General features: G+C 41.8%; 1 protein-coding gene across 1 annotated transcript in view; it reads right to left on the reverse strand.

Annotated features, from left to right (window-relative positions):
* Nucleotides 1-14051, reverse strand: part of LOC143942156 (uncharacterized) — a 1285630-nt gene that overhangs the window by 57351 nt on the left and 1214228 nt on the right. Inside the window, exons 19-21 of the mRNA XM_077463417.1 lie at nt 5467-5631; nt 3165-3329; nt 864-1028 (exon numbers count right to left, since the gene is read on the reverse strand). Of these exons, the coding sequence (XP_077319543.1) occupies nt 864-1028; nt 3165-3329; nt 5467-5631 (495 nt within the window). The remainder of the gene's footprint in view (nt 1-863; nt 1029-3164; nt 3330-5466; nt 5632-14051) is intronic.

Genomic DNA, 14051 nt, shown 5'->3' on the forward strand with positions numbered 1-14051 from the left:
GAACAGTTTGGGGGTGGCCCCTTCCTATCTCAACATGACTGCGCACCAGTGCCAAAGGCAAGGTCCTTCAAAACATGGATGAGTGAGTTTGGGGGTGGAGGAACTTGACTAGCCTGCACAGAGTCCTGACCTCAAGCTGATAGAACACCTCTGGGATGAGTTAGTGCAGAGGCTGCTAGCAAGGCCTTCTCATCCAACATCAGTGCCTGACCTAACAAATGTGCTTCTGGAAGAATGTTCAAACAGTCCCATAGACACACTCCTAAACTTTGCATACAGCTTTCCCATAAGAGTTGAAGCTGTTATAGCTGCAAAGGATGGGCCAACTCAATATTGAACCATATGGACGAAGACCGGGATGCCATTAAAGTTCATGTGCGTGTAAAGGTGGGTGTCCCAATACTTTTGGTAATATAGTGTAACAGTCCAGGATTGGATATTTTGGCTCCATGCACACTGGCTTAAAAAAATTGCTGCTACTACAGGAGTTTTGTGTTCTGCCTGTAGAAGCAGCTCCATGTTCTCCTGTCTCCATACACATTGGGGAGATTACAGACATATTTTGACCTCAACATTTAGAGGCAGGAAAATAAAACTCTTCTGCTTCGTGTTTCTGATTGGAGCTTTCTGGGAGAAAAAATGCAAAACTTTCCTAAACTCGTCTAAATTTTGTAAAATAAACTCTCTATATGAAAGTTTTTTCTGCCAAGGGAACTGACATTTTTTAAGCCCAGTGTGCATGGAGCCTTATGGAGTCTAAAGATGGAATTTGATGACATTCTCATATTTCTATATTATTTATGTGGTTTAGATATAAAACTGTGCCAGAATATTATTGTCTCAGTCAGTCCTGTTATACTCACTGTAATTCCTCTATCCGGCTTGTTGTCAGAGCCTCCATCAGATCCCTGAAATGAGGACCCTCCAGATTGTTCATAGACAGGTCCAGTGTCCTCAGTGTCTGGTTATTTGTTATTCCAGATGCCAGGTGGGGGCAGGAACTGTCTGTCAGGTCATTAGAGGACAATCTGTAGAAGAAGAGAAGAATGTTACCAGAAGAAAATGAATTTCTCCCCCAGGAATGAATGTAACTATTCTCTACATGGATGGAACTCATTTCTCTCATCTCTCTTTAATCATTAATATGAGATCACTTTATAAAACACGATCGATCATCTACACTATTGGAGGATTTCTCTTTTTGTGGACCCCAATTACTAAATGTGACATGAGAAGTGGATGAGGTGGTGGGATCCATTCATTATTCCTGTATGGGGATTGGACCATACACACTCACACTGACCTCTAGGCTTCACCTCCAACCTTCTGCTAAGTCTTGGATTCAGTTGTGGGGATTCACTTTGATGGTCACAGAAGTCTCACTCATGTTGTGGAAACTTCATCGACTAAAAGTGACACCATTGTACTTTGGGATTTCCTTTGAACATCATGGTGGAGGATTTGATCTTATGGTGTGGAGAAGATTTTATTATTACCATTCTTTATTTGGACCTTTTTTGAAAATTTGTACTAATATTGCTGCACTAATTTTATATATGCTGATTATAAATTCTCTTCATTAGTTATCAGTGAAATAGTCTCCATACCATTGTTATATATACACTTATAGGGAGTTTTGTGATGAGGAGTCTCACTTTTATTGTTATATTTTCACATTTATATTGTGTGAATGTTATATACTAGTGCTGGAGTTCCTTCAAGCCATTCACCACTACTTCCATCTCCAATCACCATACAGTGACTTGTGCAGTAACAGAAATAAGAAGTCACAGAGATTCATCCAGATGGTTTAAATCAATACTGATCAATTGTGACCTCTTTGCTCACTGGTGTGGGGGAGATTGACTGAAGTTGCTGCAAACAGGTCACTTACCAAAAGGTTTGTTCCCACAAACAAGGCCCAGACACACCTGTTTATATCCTTCCAGCAGCACCACTCCGCTCAAGCCAGTGTTCTGGCAGATAGTGTCCTGCCATCATATAGTGTCCGCCCCGTACTGTGCATGCGCAGTACGGAGCAGACGAAGCTTCGTAAAAAATCTCTGAAACTGAACGGCGCCTGTGCCGTGAGTGGAGGTGGTAGCCCCACCATCCAAGCGGAGATAGGGTTGTGAAAATTAGAGGGCCCCTCGCGGGCGAGCTTCACTCGCCACGCTTTGGGCTCGGCCTCGCTGCGCTCGGCTCTTTTATATTCCTACTCTATGTCCATTTGGATGGTGGGGATAGAACCTGGACTCACGGTGCAGGCTCCGTTCCTCCTCTGCAACTTTCGGAATCTGTGTTGCTGTGTACTGCGCATGCGCACTACACAGCTGACACTATCCGATGGGGGACCTTATATGATGGGACACCAGCTTCCGATGAGAACAGACTGTGCCACGGAATGTCAGACCTCCAGGTAGTATCTCCAATATCACCCGACCTCAACCTAATAGAACACCTTTGGGATGAGTTAGTGCAGAGGCTGCAAGCCAGGCCTTCTCATCCAACATCAGTGCCTGACCTAACAAATGTGCTTCTGGAAGAATGTTCAAACAGTCCCATAGACACACTCCTAAACTTTGCGTACAGCTTTCCAGAAGAGTTGAAGTTGTTATAGCTACAAAGGATGGGCCAACTCAATATTGACCCCTACAGACGAAGACCGGGATGCCATTAAAGTTCATGTGCGTGTCCCAATACTTTTGGTAATATAGTGTGACAGCCCAGGAATGGATATTTTGGCTCCATGCACACTGGCTTAAAAAAAATTGCTGCTACTAAAGGAGTTTTGTGTTCTGCCTGTAGAAGCAGCTCCATGTTCTCCTATGTCTCCATACACATTGGGATGATTACAGACATATTTTGACCTCAATATTTAGAGGCAGGAAAAAAACTCTTCTGCTTCGTGTTTCTGATTGGAGCTTTCTGGGAGAAAAAATGCAAAACTCTCCTAAACTCGTCTAAACTTTGTACAATAAACTCTCCATATGAAAGTTTTTTTCTGCCAAGGGAACTGACATTTTTAAGCCCAGTGTGCATGGAGCCTTATGGAGTCTAAAGATGGAATTTGATGACATTCTCATATTTCTATATTATTTATGTGGTTTAGATATAAAACTGTCCCAGAATATTATTGTCTCAGTCAGTTTTGTTATACTCACCGTAATTCCTCTATCCGGCTTGTTGTCAGAGCTTCCATCAGATCCCTGAAATGAGGACCCTTCAGATTGTTCCCATCCAGGATCAGTGTCCTCAGTGTCTGGTTATTTCTTATTCCAGATGCCAGGTGGGGGCAGGAACTGTCTGTCAGGTGATTCTTATCCAATCTGTAGAAGAAGAGAAGAATGTTACCAGAAGAAAATGAATTTCTCCCCCAGGAATGAATGTAACTATTCTCTACATGAATGGAACTCATTTCTCTCATCTCTCTTTAATCATTTATATTAGGTGACTTTATAAAACACGATCGATCATCTACACTATTGGAGGATTTCTCTTTTTGTGGATCCCAATTACTAAATGTGACATGAGAAGTGGATGAGGTGGTGTGATCCATTCATTATTCCTGTATGGGGATTGGACCATACACACTCACACTGACCTCTAGGCTTCACCTCCAACCTTCTGCTAAGTCTTGGATTCAGTTGTGGGGATTCACTTTGATGGTCACAGAAGTCTCACTCATGTTGTGGAAACTTCATCGACTAAAAGTGACACCATTGTACTTTGGGATTTCCTTTGAACATCATGGTGGAGGATTTGTTCTTATGGTGTGGAGAAGATTTTATTATTACCGTTCTTTATTTGGACCTTTTTTGAAAATTTGTACTAATATTGCTGCACTAATTTTATATATGCTGATTATAAATTCTCTTCATTAGTTATCAGTGAAATAGTCTCCATACCATTGTTATATATACACTTATAGGGAGTTTTGTGATGAGGAGTCTCACTTTTATTGTTATATTTTCACATTTATATTGTGTGAATGTTATATACTAGTGCTGGAGTTCCTTCAAGCCATTCACCACTACTTCCATCTCCAATCACCATACAGTGACTTGTGCAGTAACAGAAATAAGAAGTCACAGAGATTCATCCAGATGGTTTAAATCAATACTGATCAATTGTGACCTCTTTGCTCACTGGTGTGGGGGAGATTGACTGAAGTTGCTGCAAACAGGTCACTTACCAAAAGGTTTGTTCCCACAAACAAGGCCCAGACACACCTGTTTATATCCTTCCAGCAGCACCACTCCGCTCAAGCCAGTGTTCTGGCAGATAGTGTCCTGCCATCATATAGTGTCCGCCCCGTACTGTGCATGCGCAGTACGGAGCAGACGAAGCTTCGTAAAAAATCTCTGAAACTGAACGGCGCCTGTGCCGTGAGTGGAGGTGGTAGCCCCACCATCCAAGCGGAGATAGGGTTGTGAAAATTAGAGGGCCCCTCGCGGGCGAGCTTCACTCGCCACGCTTTGGGCTCGGCCTCGCTGTGCTCGGCTCTTTTATATTCCTACTCTATGTCCATTTGGATGGTGGGGATAGAACCTGGACTCACGGTGCAGGCTCCGTTCCTCCTCTGCAACTTTCGGAATCTGTGTTGCTGTGTACTGCGCATGCGCACTACACAGCTGACACTATCCGATGGGGGACCTTATATGATGGGACACCAGCTTCCGATGAGAACAGACTGTGCCACGGAATGTCAGACCTTCAGGTAGTATCTCCAATATCACCCGACCTCAACCTGATAGAACACCTTTGGGATGAGTTAGTGCAGAGGCTGCAAGCCAGGCCTTCTCATCCAACATCAGTGCCTGACCTAACAAATGTGCTTCTGGAAGAATGTTCAAACAGTCCCATAGACACACTCCTAAACTTTGCGTACAGCTTTCCCAGAAGAGTTGAAGTTGTTATAGCTACAAAGGATGGGCCAACTCAATATTGACCCCTACAGACGAAGACCGGGATGCCATTAAAGTTCATGTGCGTGTCCCAATACTTTTGGTAATATAGTGTGACAGCCCAGGAATGGATATTTTGGCTCCATGCACACTGGCTTAAAAAAAATTGCTGCTACTAAAGGAGTTTTGTGTTCTGTCTGTAGAAGCAGCTCCATGTTCTCCTATGTCTCCATACACATTGGGATGATTACAGACATATTTTGACCTCAATATTTAGAGGCAGGAAAAAAACTCTTCTGCTTCGTGTTTCTGATTGGAGCTTTCTGGGAGAAAAAATGCAAAACTCTCCTAAACTCGTCTAAACTTTGTACAATAAACTCTCCATATGAAAGTTTTTTTCTGCCAAGGGAACTGACATTTTTAAGCCCAGTGTGCATGGAGCCTTATGGAGTCTAAAGATGGAATTTGATGACATTCTCATATTTCTATATTATTTATGTGGTTTAGATATAAAACTGTCCCAGAATATTATTGTCTCAGTCAGTCCTGTTATACTCACCGTAATTCCTCTATCCGGCTTGTTGTCAGAGCTTCCATCAGATCCCTGAAATGAGGACCCTTCAGATTGTTCCCATCCAGGATCAGTGTCCTCAGTGTCTGGTTATTTCTTATTCCAGATGCCAGGTGGGGGCAGGAACTGTCTGTCAGGTGATTCTTATCCAATCTGTAGAAGAAGAGAAGAATGTTACCAGAAGAAAATGAATTTCTCCCCCAGGAATGAATGTAACTATTCTCTACATGAATGGAACTCATTTCTCTCATCTCTCTTTAATCATTTATATTAGGTGACTTTATAAAACACGATCAATCATCTACACTATTGGAGGATTTCTCTTTTTGTGGATCCCAATTACTAAATGTGACATGAGAAGTGGATGAGGTGGTGTGATCCATTCATTATTCCTGTATGGGGATTGGACCATACACACTCACACTGACCTCTAGGCTTTCACCTCCAACCTTCTGCTAAGTCTTGGATTCAGTTGTGGGGATTCACTTTGATGGTCACAGAAGTCTCACTCATGTTGTGGAAACTTCATTGACTAAAATTGACACCATTGTTATATAAATGTACTCACGGAGGCCAAGATGCTGAGAGTGGTCGCTGTTGCGTTTCGGCGCAGACCACGCCTGAAGGTGGCACAGAGGGTGGTTGCACCAAGAGGCACGAGCTACCAGTAGGACAGTCACTTGCTAGTAGATCAGCAGGTAGCTTGAGCAGAGTTGAAAGGTGATGTCCCGTGGGAAGGTCCAGTAGCAATGGTAGCAAGTCTGTAAGGCAAAGGCAGAATCCAGGAGGCAGGCCAGGGGACAAACACAGTCCAGATCAGAAGACAACAAGTACCAGGAACGCTGAGACAGAAGAATAATCCAAAGACAAGACAGGGGTCGAACACAGGAAATAGCAGGTAAGTCCAGATGCAGGCTGAGGGTCAAACACGTTCAGAAAGCGGGAGTCCAAGGTCAAGCCAGAGGTCAGGTCAGGAGAAGATCAGCGAGGTTGATGAGGCAATCAGGGTCACAACGGGTAATACAGATCACAAGAGCAGATGTGGGAATCACAGGAAGCTGAAGACGAACCAGCAGTGTGTTTGGATGACCTCACTTCCTTTATAGGTCAGCGAGGGGTCACATCCTGTGTGTGTGTGCTCGTGCGCTTTAGCTCATTCCAATTGCGCATAACTGTGCGCCAGAGCGCCTTACCCATGCGCATCTTATGACAATTGTACTTTGGGATTTCCTTTCAACCTCATGGTGGAGGATTTGATCTTATGGTGTGGAGAAGATTTTATTATTACCGTTCTTTATTTGGACCTTTTTGAAAATTTGTACTAATATTGCCGAACTAATTTTTATATATGCTGATTATAAATTCTCTTCATTAGTTATCAGTGAAATAGTCTCCATACCATTGTTATATATACACGCGTAGGGAGTTTTGTGATGAGGAGTCTCACTTTTATTGTTATATTTTCACATTTATATTGTGTGAATGTTATATACTAGTGCTGCAGTCTTCCATATTATACTAGATGTGATAATTCCACCAATAGTGATCAGATATAACAATTTCATTCACTACAAAAATACACTTTCATAAATGTAAACAAAGGCAGATCTCCTGCAACCTATTCACAGCTACTTCAATCTATTTAAAGCGGGAGTTCTGCCGTTTTTTTTTTTTTTTAAATCAGCAGCTACAAATACTGCAGCTGCTGAATTTTAAAATAAGGACACTTACCCGTCCAGCGTGCCCGCGATGTCGGCACCCGAAGCCGATCTCTTGATCGGCTCTCGGGTACTGCCGCCGCCATCTTCGGTATGGGAATCAGGAAGTGAATCCTTGTGGCTTCACTTCCCGGTTCCCTACTGCGCATGCACGAGTCGTGCTGCGCAATAAGGATGGTCCCTGCTGTCTCTGGGATCCGTGTGTTTCCCAGCAGACAGCGGGGGCCCCGCAGGAAGTGGCGTAAATACCCGCAGAATCTGCGGCTATCTCTGCCCGGAAGTGGGTGCAGATACCTGTATTATACAGGTATCTGCACCCACCTCCCCCCTGAAAGGGGCCAATTGTGGCACCGGAGGGGGGGAGGGTTCCAATGAGCGGAAGTTCCACTTTAGGGTGGAGCTCCGCTTTAACATATAATATGCAAAAATAAATATACATGAAGAGCTATGAGAGTTATCGTAAAAAATTCAAACATCAAGAGAAAGTTTATAAAGGTGAAAAGGTAGATTTCCTACAACCCATTCACCACTACTTCCATCTCCAATCACCATACAGTGACTTGTGCAGTAACATAAATAATAAGTCCCAGAGATTCATCCAGATGGTTTAAATCAATGCTGATCATCTTCCACCTCTTTGCAGCAACTTCAATCAACCTCCCCTACACCAGTGAGCAAACAGGTCACTTACCAAAAGGTTTGTCCCCACAAGCAAGGCCTAGACACGCTTGTTTATATCCTTCCAGCAGCGCCACTCCGCTCAAGCCGGCTTCCGATGAGAACAGACTGTGCCACGGAATGTCAGACCTCCAGGTAAGATCTCCAATATCACTCAAGGTATCCAGACAATGGCCGCAATCACATTACATGGAAAAGAAAAAGCCCCCATAGTGCATAATCCTTAAATATATATAGAATCACAGATTGTACACTTCCATCATACACACGAGTATACACAGAACTCAGAGCACACACCGCTCCGGACTGCACCCGTGTATGATGGAGTCCAGGCAGTGACATGGAGGCTTTTTCCTTTCGATGTGATGTGATTGCGGCCATTGTCTGGACACTTCGAGTGATATTATATTTTTGCACATTATATGATATATAGACTGAAGTAGCTGTGAATAGGTTGGAGGAGATCTGCCCTTCCTGACATGTATGAATGTGTATTTTTGTAGTAAATTTAATTGTTATTATTGATCACTATTGGTGGAGTTATCACATCTACATTAGAAGTGTTGGTATTCGGACACATTGTAGGTTGCAGATTTCTCATTTGTCTCATCACACATTGTGTCACTAAGTATGGGCTCTATACATAGAATTATATTATACTATTTGTACTTCTATATCAGACTTCCTGCTGGCGGCTGGTTTTCATTCATTAGATTTTCACAAAGTTGTTCATGTTTTTTAATTCAGATTTTTCATTTTTATATCCAGCTTTAGAGAACTGTCTGATATTGGAGATATATAGAGACAACCAGGAAATGAAATATATCTCCATTATTATTATTTGATTTATGTAGTTTAGACATACACTATATTGCCAAAAGTATTGGGACGTCTGCCTTTACAAGCACATGAACTTTACTGACATCCCAGTCTTAAGCCTCGTGCACACCATCAGATTTTCTGACGACTGTTCGTCCCCTTTATTGTAGCATGCTAGTCTCATATGGAAAGTGAAGAGGTTACTCACCATACGAAAATTCTCGTCTGACAGAATACAACTTCAGAAGTGATGTAATGTGTTGAATAGTTTTGTATGTATTCTTTCGTTTCTGAGTTCACGCACGATAAAAATTTTATAGTTTGCACATCCAGCTTTCTCAGACAAAAAAAATCTGAATCGGCTATCGAAGGCACAATACTAATGATCCAAAAATTGTCAGATTGTTTTGACAAAATTTTACTACTGATTTTCGGATCGTGTGTATGGGCCTTTAGTCCGTAGGGTTCAATTTTGAGTTGGCCCACCCTTTGCAGCTATAACAGCTTCATCTTTTCTGGGAAGGCCGTCCACAAGGTTTAGGAGTATGTCTTTGGGAATGTTTAACCATTCTTACAGAAGTGCATTTGTGAGATCATGCACTGATGTAGGATGAGAAGGCCTGGCTCGCAGTCTCCACTCAAATTCATGCTAAAGGTGTTCTATATCGGGTTGAGGTCAGGACTCTGTGCAGACCAGTCAAGTTCCTCCAGCCCAAACTCGCTCATCTATGTCTTTATATACCTTGCTTTGTTCACTGCCCCAAATCATTTGGTGAAGGGGGAGTATGGTGTGGAGTTGTTTTTCAGGGGTTGGGCTTGGCCCCTTAGTTCCAGTGAAGGGAACTCTTAAGATGTCAGCATACCAAGACATTTTGGAAAATTTCATGCTCCCAACTTTGTGGGAACAGTTTGGGGATGGTTCCTTCCTATTCCAACGTGACTGCGCACCAGTGCCCAAACCAATGTCCATAAAAACATGGATGAGGTGCAGGGTGTTGCAATGGGGGCCAAATGTGCGCCCTCATATGCAAACCTGTACCTGGGGGGGTGGGAACGCGATTTATTCTCAGATGAAGCCAGGTCAATGGACATCAGCCAGATTGTATCCTGGCATCGATACATAGATAATGTTTTCATGATTTGGGCAGGATCAAAAGAGGGCCTGATGTCATTTTTGGAAAGTGTACAAACAAACAAATATAATTTAAAATTTACCTACACCTTTGATCAGAGAGAATCACTTTTTTAGACATTGAGATTTATGCCAATGAAATGGGAACATTGAGCTCCACTCTATACAGGAAACTCTCATCGGGGAATAGTTTACTACATGATAAGAGCTCACACCCACAAAAATTGATTGACAGTATTCGTTACAGTAAGTTTTTAAGACTGAAACGAAACTGTACCGAATATAATGACTTTCAAAAATAGGCCAACTCCCTGAGAGATTGTTTATTAATTAGGGGCTACTGTAAAAATTGCCTCCAAAAGGCATATAACCGCGTGAAAAATCATGATAAATCAACGGTGTTATATAAACCTGGATGGATTAACTCATCTAGGGCTGAAACAACTAATCGATTAATCGACAACTAATCGATTATGGAATTAATCGATTACTATTTTCATAATCGATTAATCGGCCAGTAACATAAGGGGGTTAAAAAAAAATAATGAGCCCTTTATAGTACAAAAATATTATCACTACTGTAAATATTACTTTCACTGTTCTACGGTAAAAAAATTAACCCCTTCCAGTAGTGATTATCTGCTTTTTTGTAATATAAAGGGCTCATTTTAACCCCATTATGTTACTACACATCTTAGGCCTGGTTCTCATCTATATGTTTCTTGGTGCTTTTTGCAGAAACGCACTACAGTTCATTTACATGGTTTCCTATGGGACACGTTCATATCTGTGCTTTTTTCAGCCGCTGCATATTTGGAAAGGGTCAGGGACTTTTAACGCAAATCTGTGCTTTTTTTGGTTCAATATACTTCAATGGAGAAGCTGCAGAAAAGAATATAATGTGTTTTTGCAGCAATTTGTGTGTTTTAATCTGCCCAAAAAAACGCAAATTGCAGTAAAACCACGTGCGCAAAAATCAAAACGCACAGCAAAAAGCACTGCAGAAACAGATCAAAAGCAAAAACTGCATAGGTGTGTACCGCGCCTTATCCTGGCCTCATGGATCAATTTTCAGGTGAGAATATTCAGATGAAAAATCTTTGTACATTCGCTGAATGAATTTTGTTTGAAATTTTCCCTTCATTTCTGACAAAAACCACATACACTGTATGAAAAATCCTTTGATCAAGAAGTTTTCTATTTCCAAATTTTCCCATCACTGTGGTTAAAAATGAACGTCAAATTTGACCCACTTTTTTTTTTTTTTTTAAGGTTATTAACCGATTAATCAAAACAATAATTGGCCAACTAATCGATTATGAAAATAATCGTTAGTTGCAGCCCTAAACTCATCAGCAACAACTAGGATTATTACAAAATTTAATCGACAACATGCAAAAGTGAGGAATATATATAACAAATTTTGGCACCTATAAACAGTGGACAATAGAATTTTAAAATTTATTAAACCCTACCCTGAGATTATCTTCAAACGGTCGCAATCGATTAGGGACACCTTGGTGAGCAGCCATCATAAGAAATTTGATACATCCAAAAAAGTGATACCAGGCACATATCCATGTGGTAAGTGCAACCTTTGTCCCTATATTATGGAAGGGAGGGATATTATACTTCCCAATCAGAACACTTGGACACCGAAATACAGAACCAATTGTCAAACAATTGGCTCTGTATATTTGATGAAATGTGTATGTGGCACATTTTACCTGGAGAAGACTAAGCGTCCTCTGTTTTGTAGTATGAGGGATCATGTATCCCCCATCTCTAAACGCAGGATAGAAACACCTATAAGTCCACACCTAGGGCTATACCACAATTTCAATCTTAAATCCATTGGATTTTTTAGCCTTGAACACATACCTCAACATGAACGAGGGGGGATATTGATATCAGACTTTTACAGTTAGAAACCCGATGGATATATTTGTTGTAAGCGACTCGATTCCCAGGGCTTAATGAAGGGTTAAGCTATAAACCTTTTCTATGAATTTGGGTGGACTATCCATGGTGAAACGATAGTAATTACTTGTATTCTTGATGTCTGGCTCTGGGCGTTTCCTGTTGTGCTCTGACCTTGGACATCCGGTGCTGCCATGGGACAGTTTGGTCATGCCCGCTCCTGATTTCCTGTTATGGGCCCACATAATGAACACGTGTGTATGGTTGGGGAGCGTGGGTGGACAATGTGGGCTATCTGGTGGCCCCCCGAGCGGAGAGGGGAATGTGAATTTACCCACACGAGGAAAACATGTTTGATAATCTTTTCTTTTTTTTTCTTTTATGTATAATATTTGCCGAATAATTTTGTATATTGTTTTTCAGATATTTGTCTATGGCAATCAAGAAATGCATTCTTAACATCCGAGTTGGCCATGGGAATAAGTATCGGGCCCCTCGTTGGAGTAATCTCCTATTGTGTTTTTATAAGTTTTAGGTTTTTTTGCACTCTGTGGGGGTTACAAGGCTGTATGGGGGTCCCCGTATGGACACCCAAGGGTGCATGGCGTTTGAACTTATGAGTCCTTCTCGCCGTGTGCCCACCTTGAGGCCCCCTTTGGTCACGGCTTCCAGGTTTGCCTCTCGCTGGGATATAAAAGCTGCTCAGTCTTTGTGTGCAGCTTGAGGAGTTTAGGTTCAGCATAGAGGACAGCACATGGTAAGAGACACAGCTTTATGGTCAGAACGGGTGATATATTGTCCAGCTTGGTCTGGACATTGCACAAATAGCAAGCAGTAATGATTAAATGGTTTTCCTTTTTTTGTGTAGTGGAACCATCTATTGAGAACATACCTCAGTTTGTATCATGGAGATACAATGGTTTGGCTTTTTTCCCTGTTTCATGTGATAACGCACACAAACTGATTTTCAGGTGTGCGTGTCAAGACATTATACCTTATTAAGAGGTGAGATATGCTCTCTATGATTTTAATTCCTCTGTTTCCAGATAAGATTATGAAAAATATACAGAGGTATTTTTGTGAATATTCTTTTTTATACTTTGTCATTTCTTTCTTTTTTTAATTTTTAGGTGTGCTGTGTGTTATTTGCCTGGCCTCCATGTGCTTGAGCTCCCAATAGTGATACTAGATATATTCAGCATTAGGGATGAGCCGTACACCCCCCGGTTCAGTTCGCACCAGTACTTTCGAACGGACCGAAAATTCGTACAAACTTTAGAACCCCATTGAAGTCTATGGGACTCGAACGTTCAAAATAAAAAGTGCTAATTTTAATGGCTAATATGCAAGATACTGTCCTAAAAAGGGTTTGGGGACCTGGCTCCTGCCCCAGGGGACATGGGTCAATGCCTAAAATGTTTTTAAAAATGGCCGTTTTGGCGAGAGCACTGATTTTAATGACGATTAAAGTGAAAAAAAAGTGAAATATTCCTTTAAATATCGTGACTGGGGGGTGTCTGTAGTATGCCTGTGAAGTGCCACGTGTTTCCCGTGTTTAGAACAGTCCCTGCACAAAATGACATTTAATGGAAAAAAAGTCATTTCAAACTGCTTGCGTTTTTAATGTAATATCTGGTTCCTGCAATATGGATGAAAATCATTGAGAAAAATGGGTAGCCGCCCCTGCCCATTACCAGCCCCTTTGGGTCTTGTATGGATATTAAGGGGAACCCCGTACCCATATTAAAAAAAGGAAAGACGTGGGGCCCCCGGGCCCTATATACTCAGAACAGCAGTATACAGGCGGTTCAAACAAGACAGGGACTGTGTAGATTTGTTGTGTTAAGTAGAATCTGTTTGTAATTTTGAACTGGTACATTTTTAAAGTGTAGCTCCAGTCAAAAAATCTATTTTTAAGCTTTTTGGAAAACATAGGGAAGGGTTATCACCCCTGTATAATTTGCTTTGCCGTCCGTCTTTTTTGATCTCACTTCCTGTTGTCTCCTTCCGTTTGCAAGTAGGAGACATTTGTAAGTTGGATGTTTGAAAGTAGGGGCCTGCCCTATATGCTCTGCAGAAATGGCAGAACAAGGTTTTAGTGTTGCCACAACATTGTAAGCCCTCAAAGTGACTCTTGGTGGGCGCTGGAGCGCCCTGCTGTGAACGATTATATCAAGAATTGTAATTACATGCCATTGTTGAACAGTGGTAGAAAAATTGACCTTTGGTAGTTGTGGTGCTGGTGCCACAACACTATAAGTCCTCACAGTTACTCTGGGTGGGCACAGGAACGGGCCCTGCTGTGA

Source organism: Lithobates pipiens, unplaced genomic scaffold (genome assembly GCF_037356315.1).
Source record: "Lithobates pipiens isolate NorthernLeopardFrog02 unplaced genomic scaffold, aLitPip1_a1.2 Scaffold_30, whole genome shotgun sequence".
In the NCBI taxonomy this organism is placed as follows: domain Eukaryota; kingdom Metazoa; phylum Chordata; class Amphibia; order Anura; family Ranidae; genus Lithobates; species Lithobates pipiens.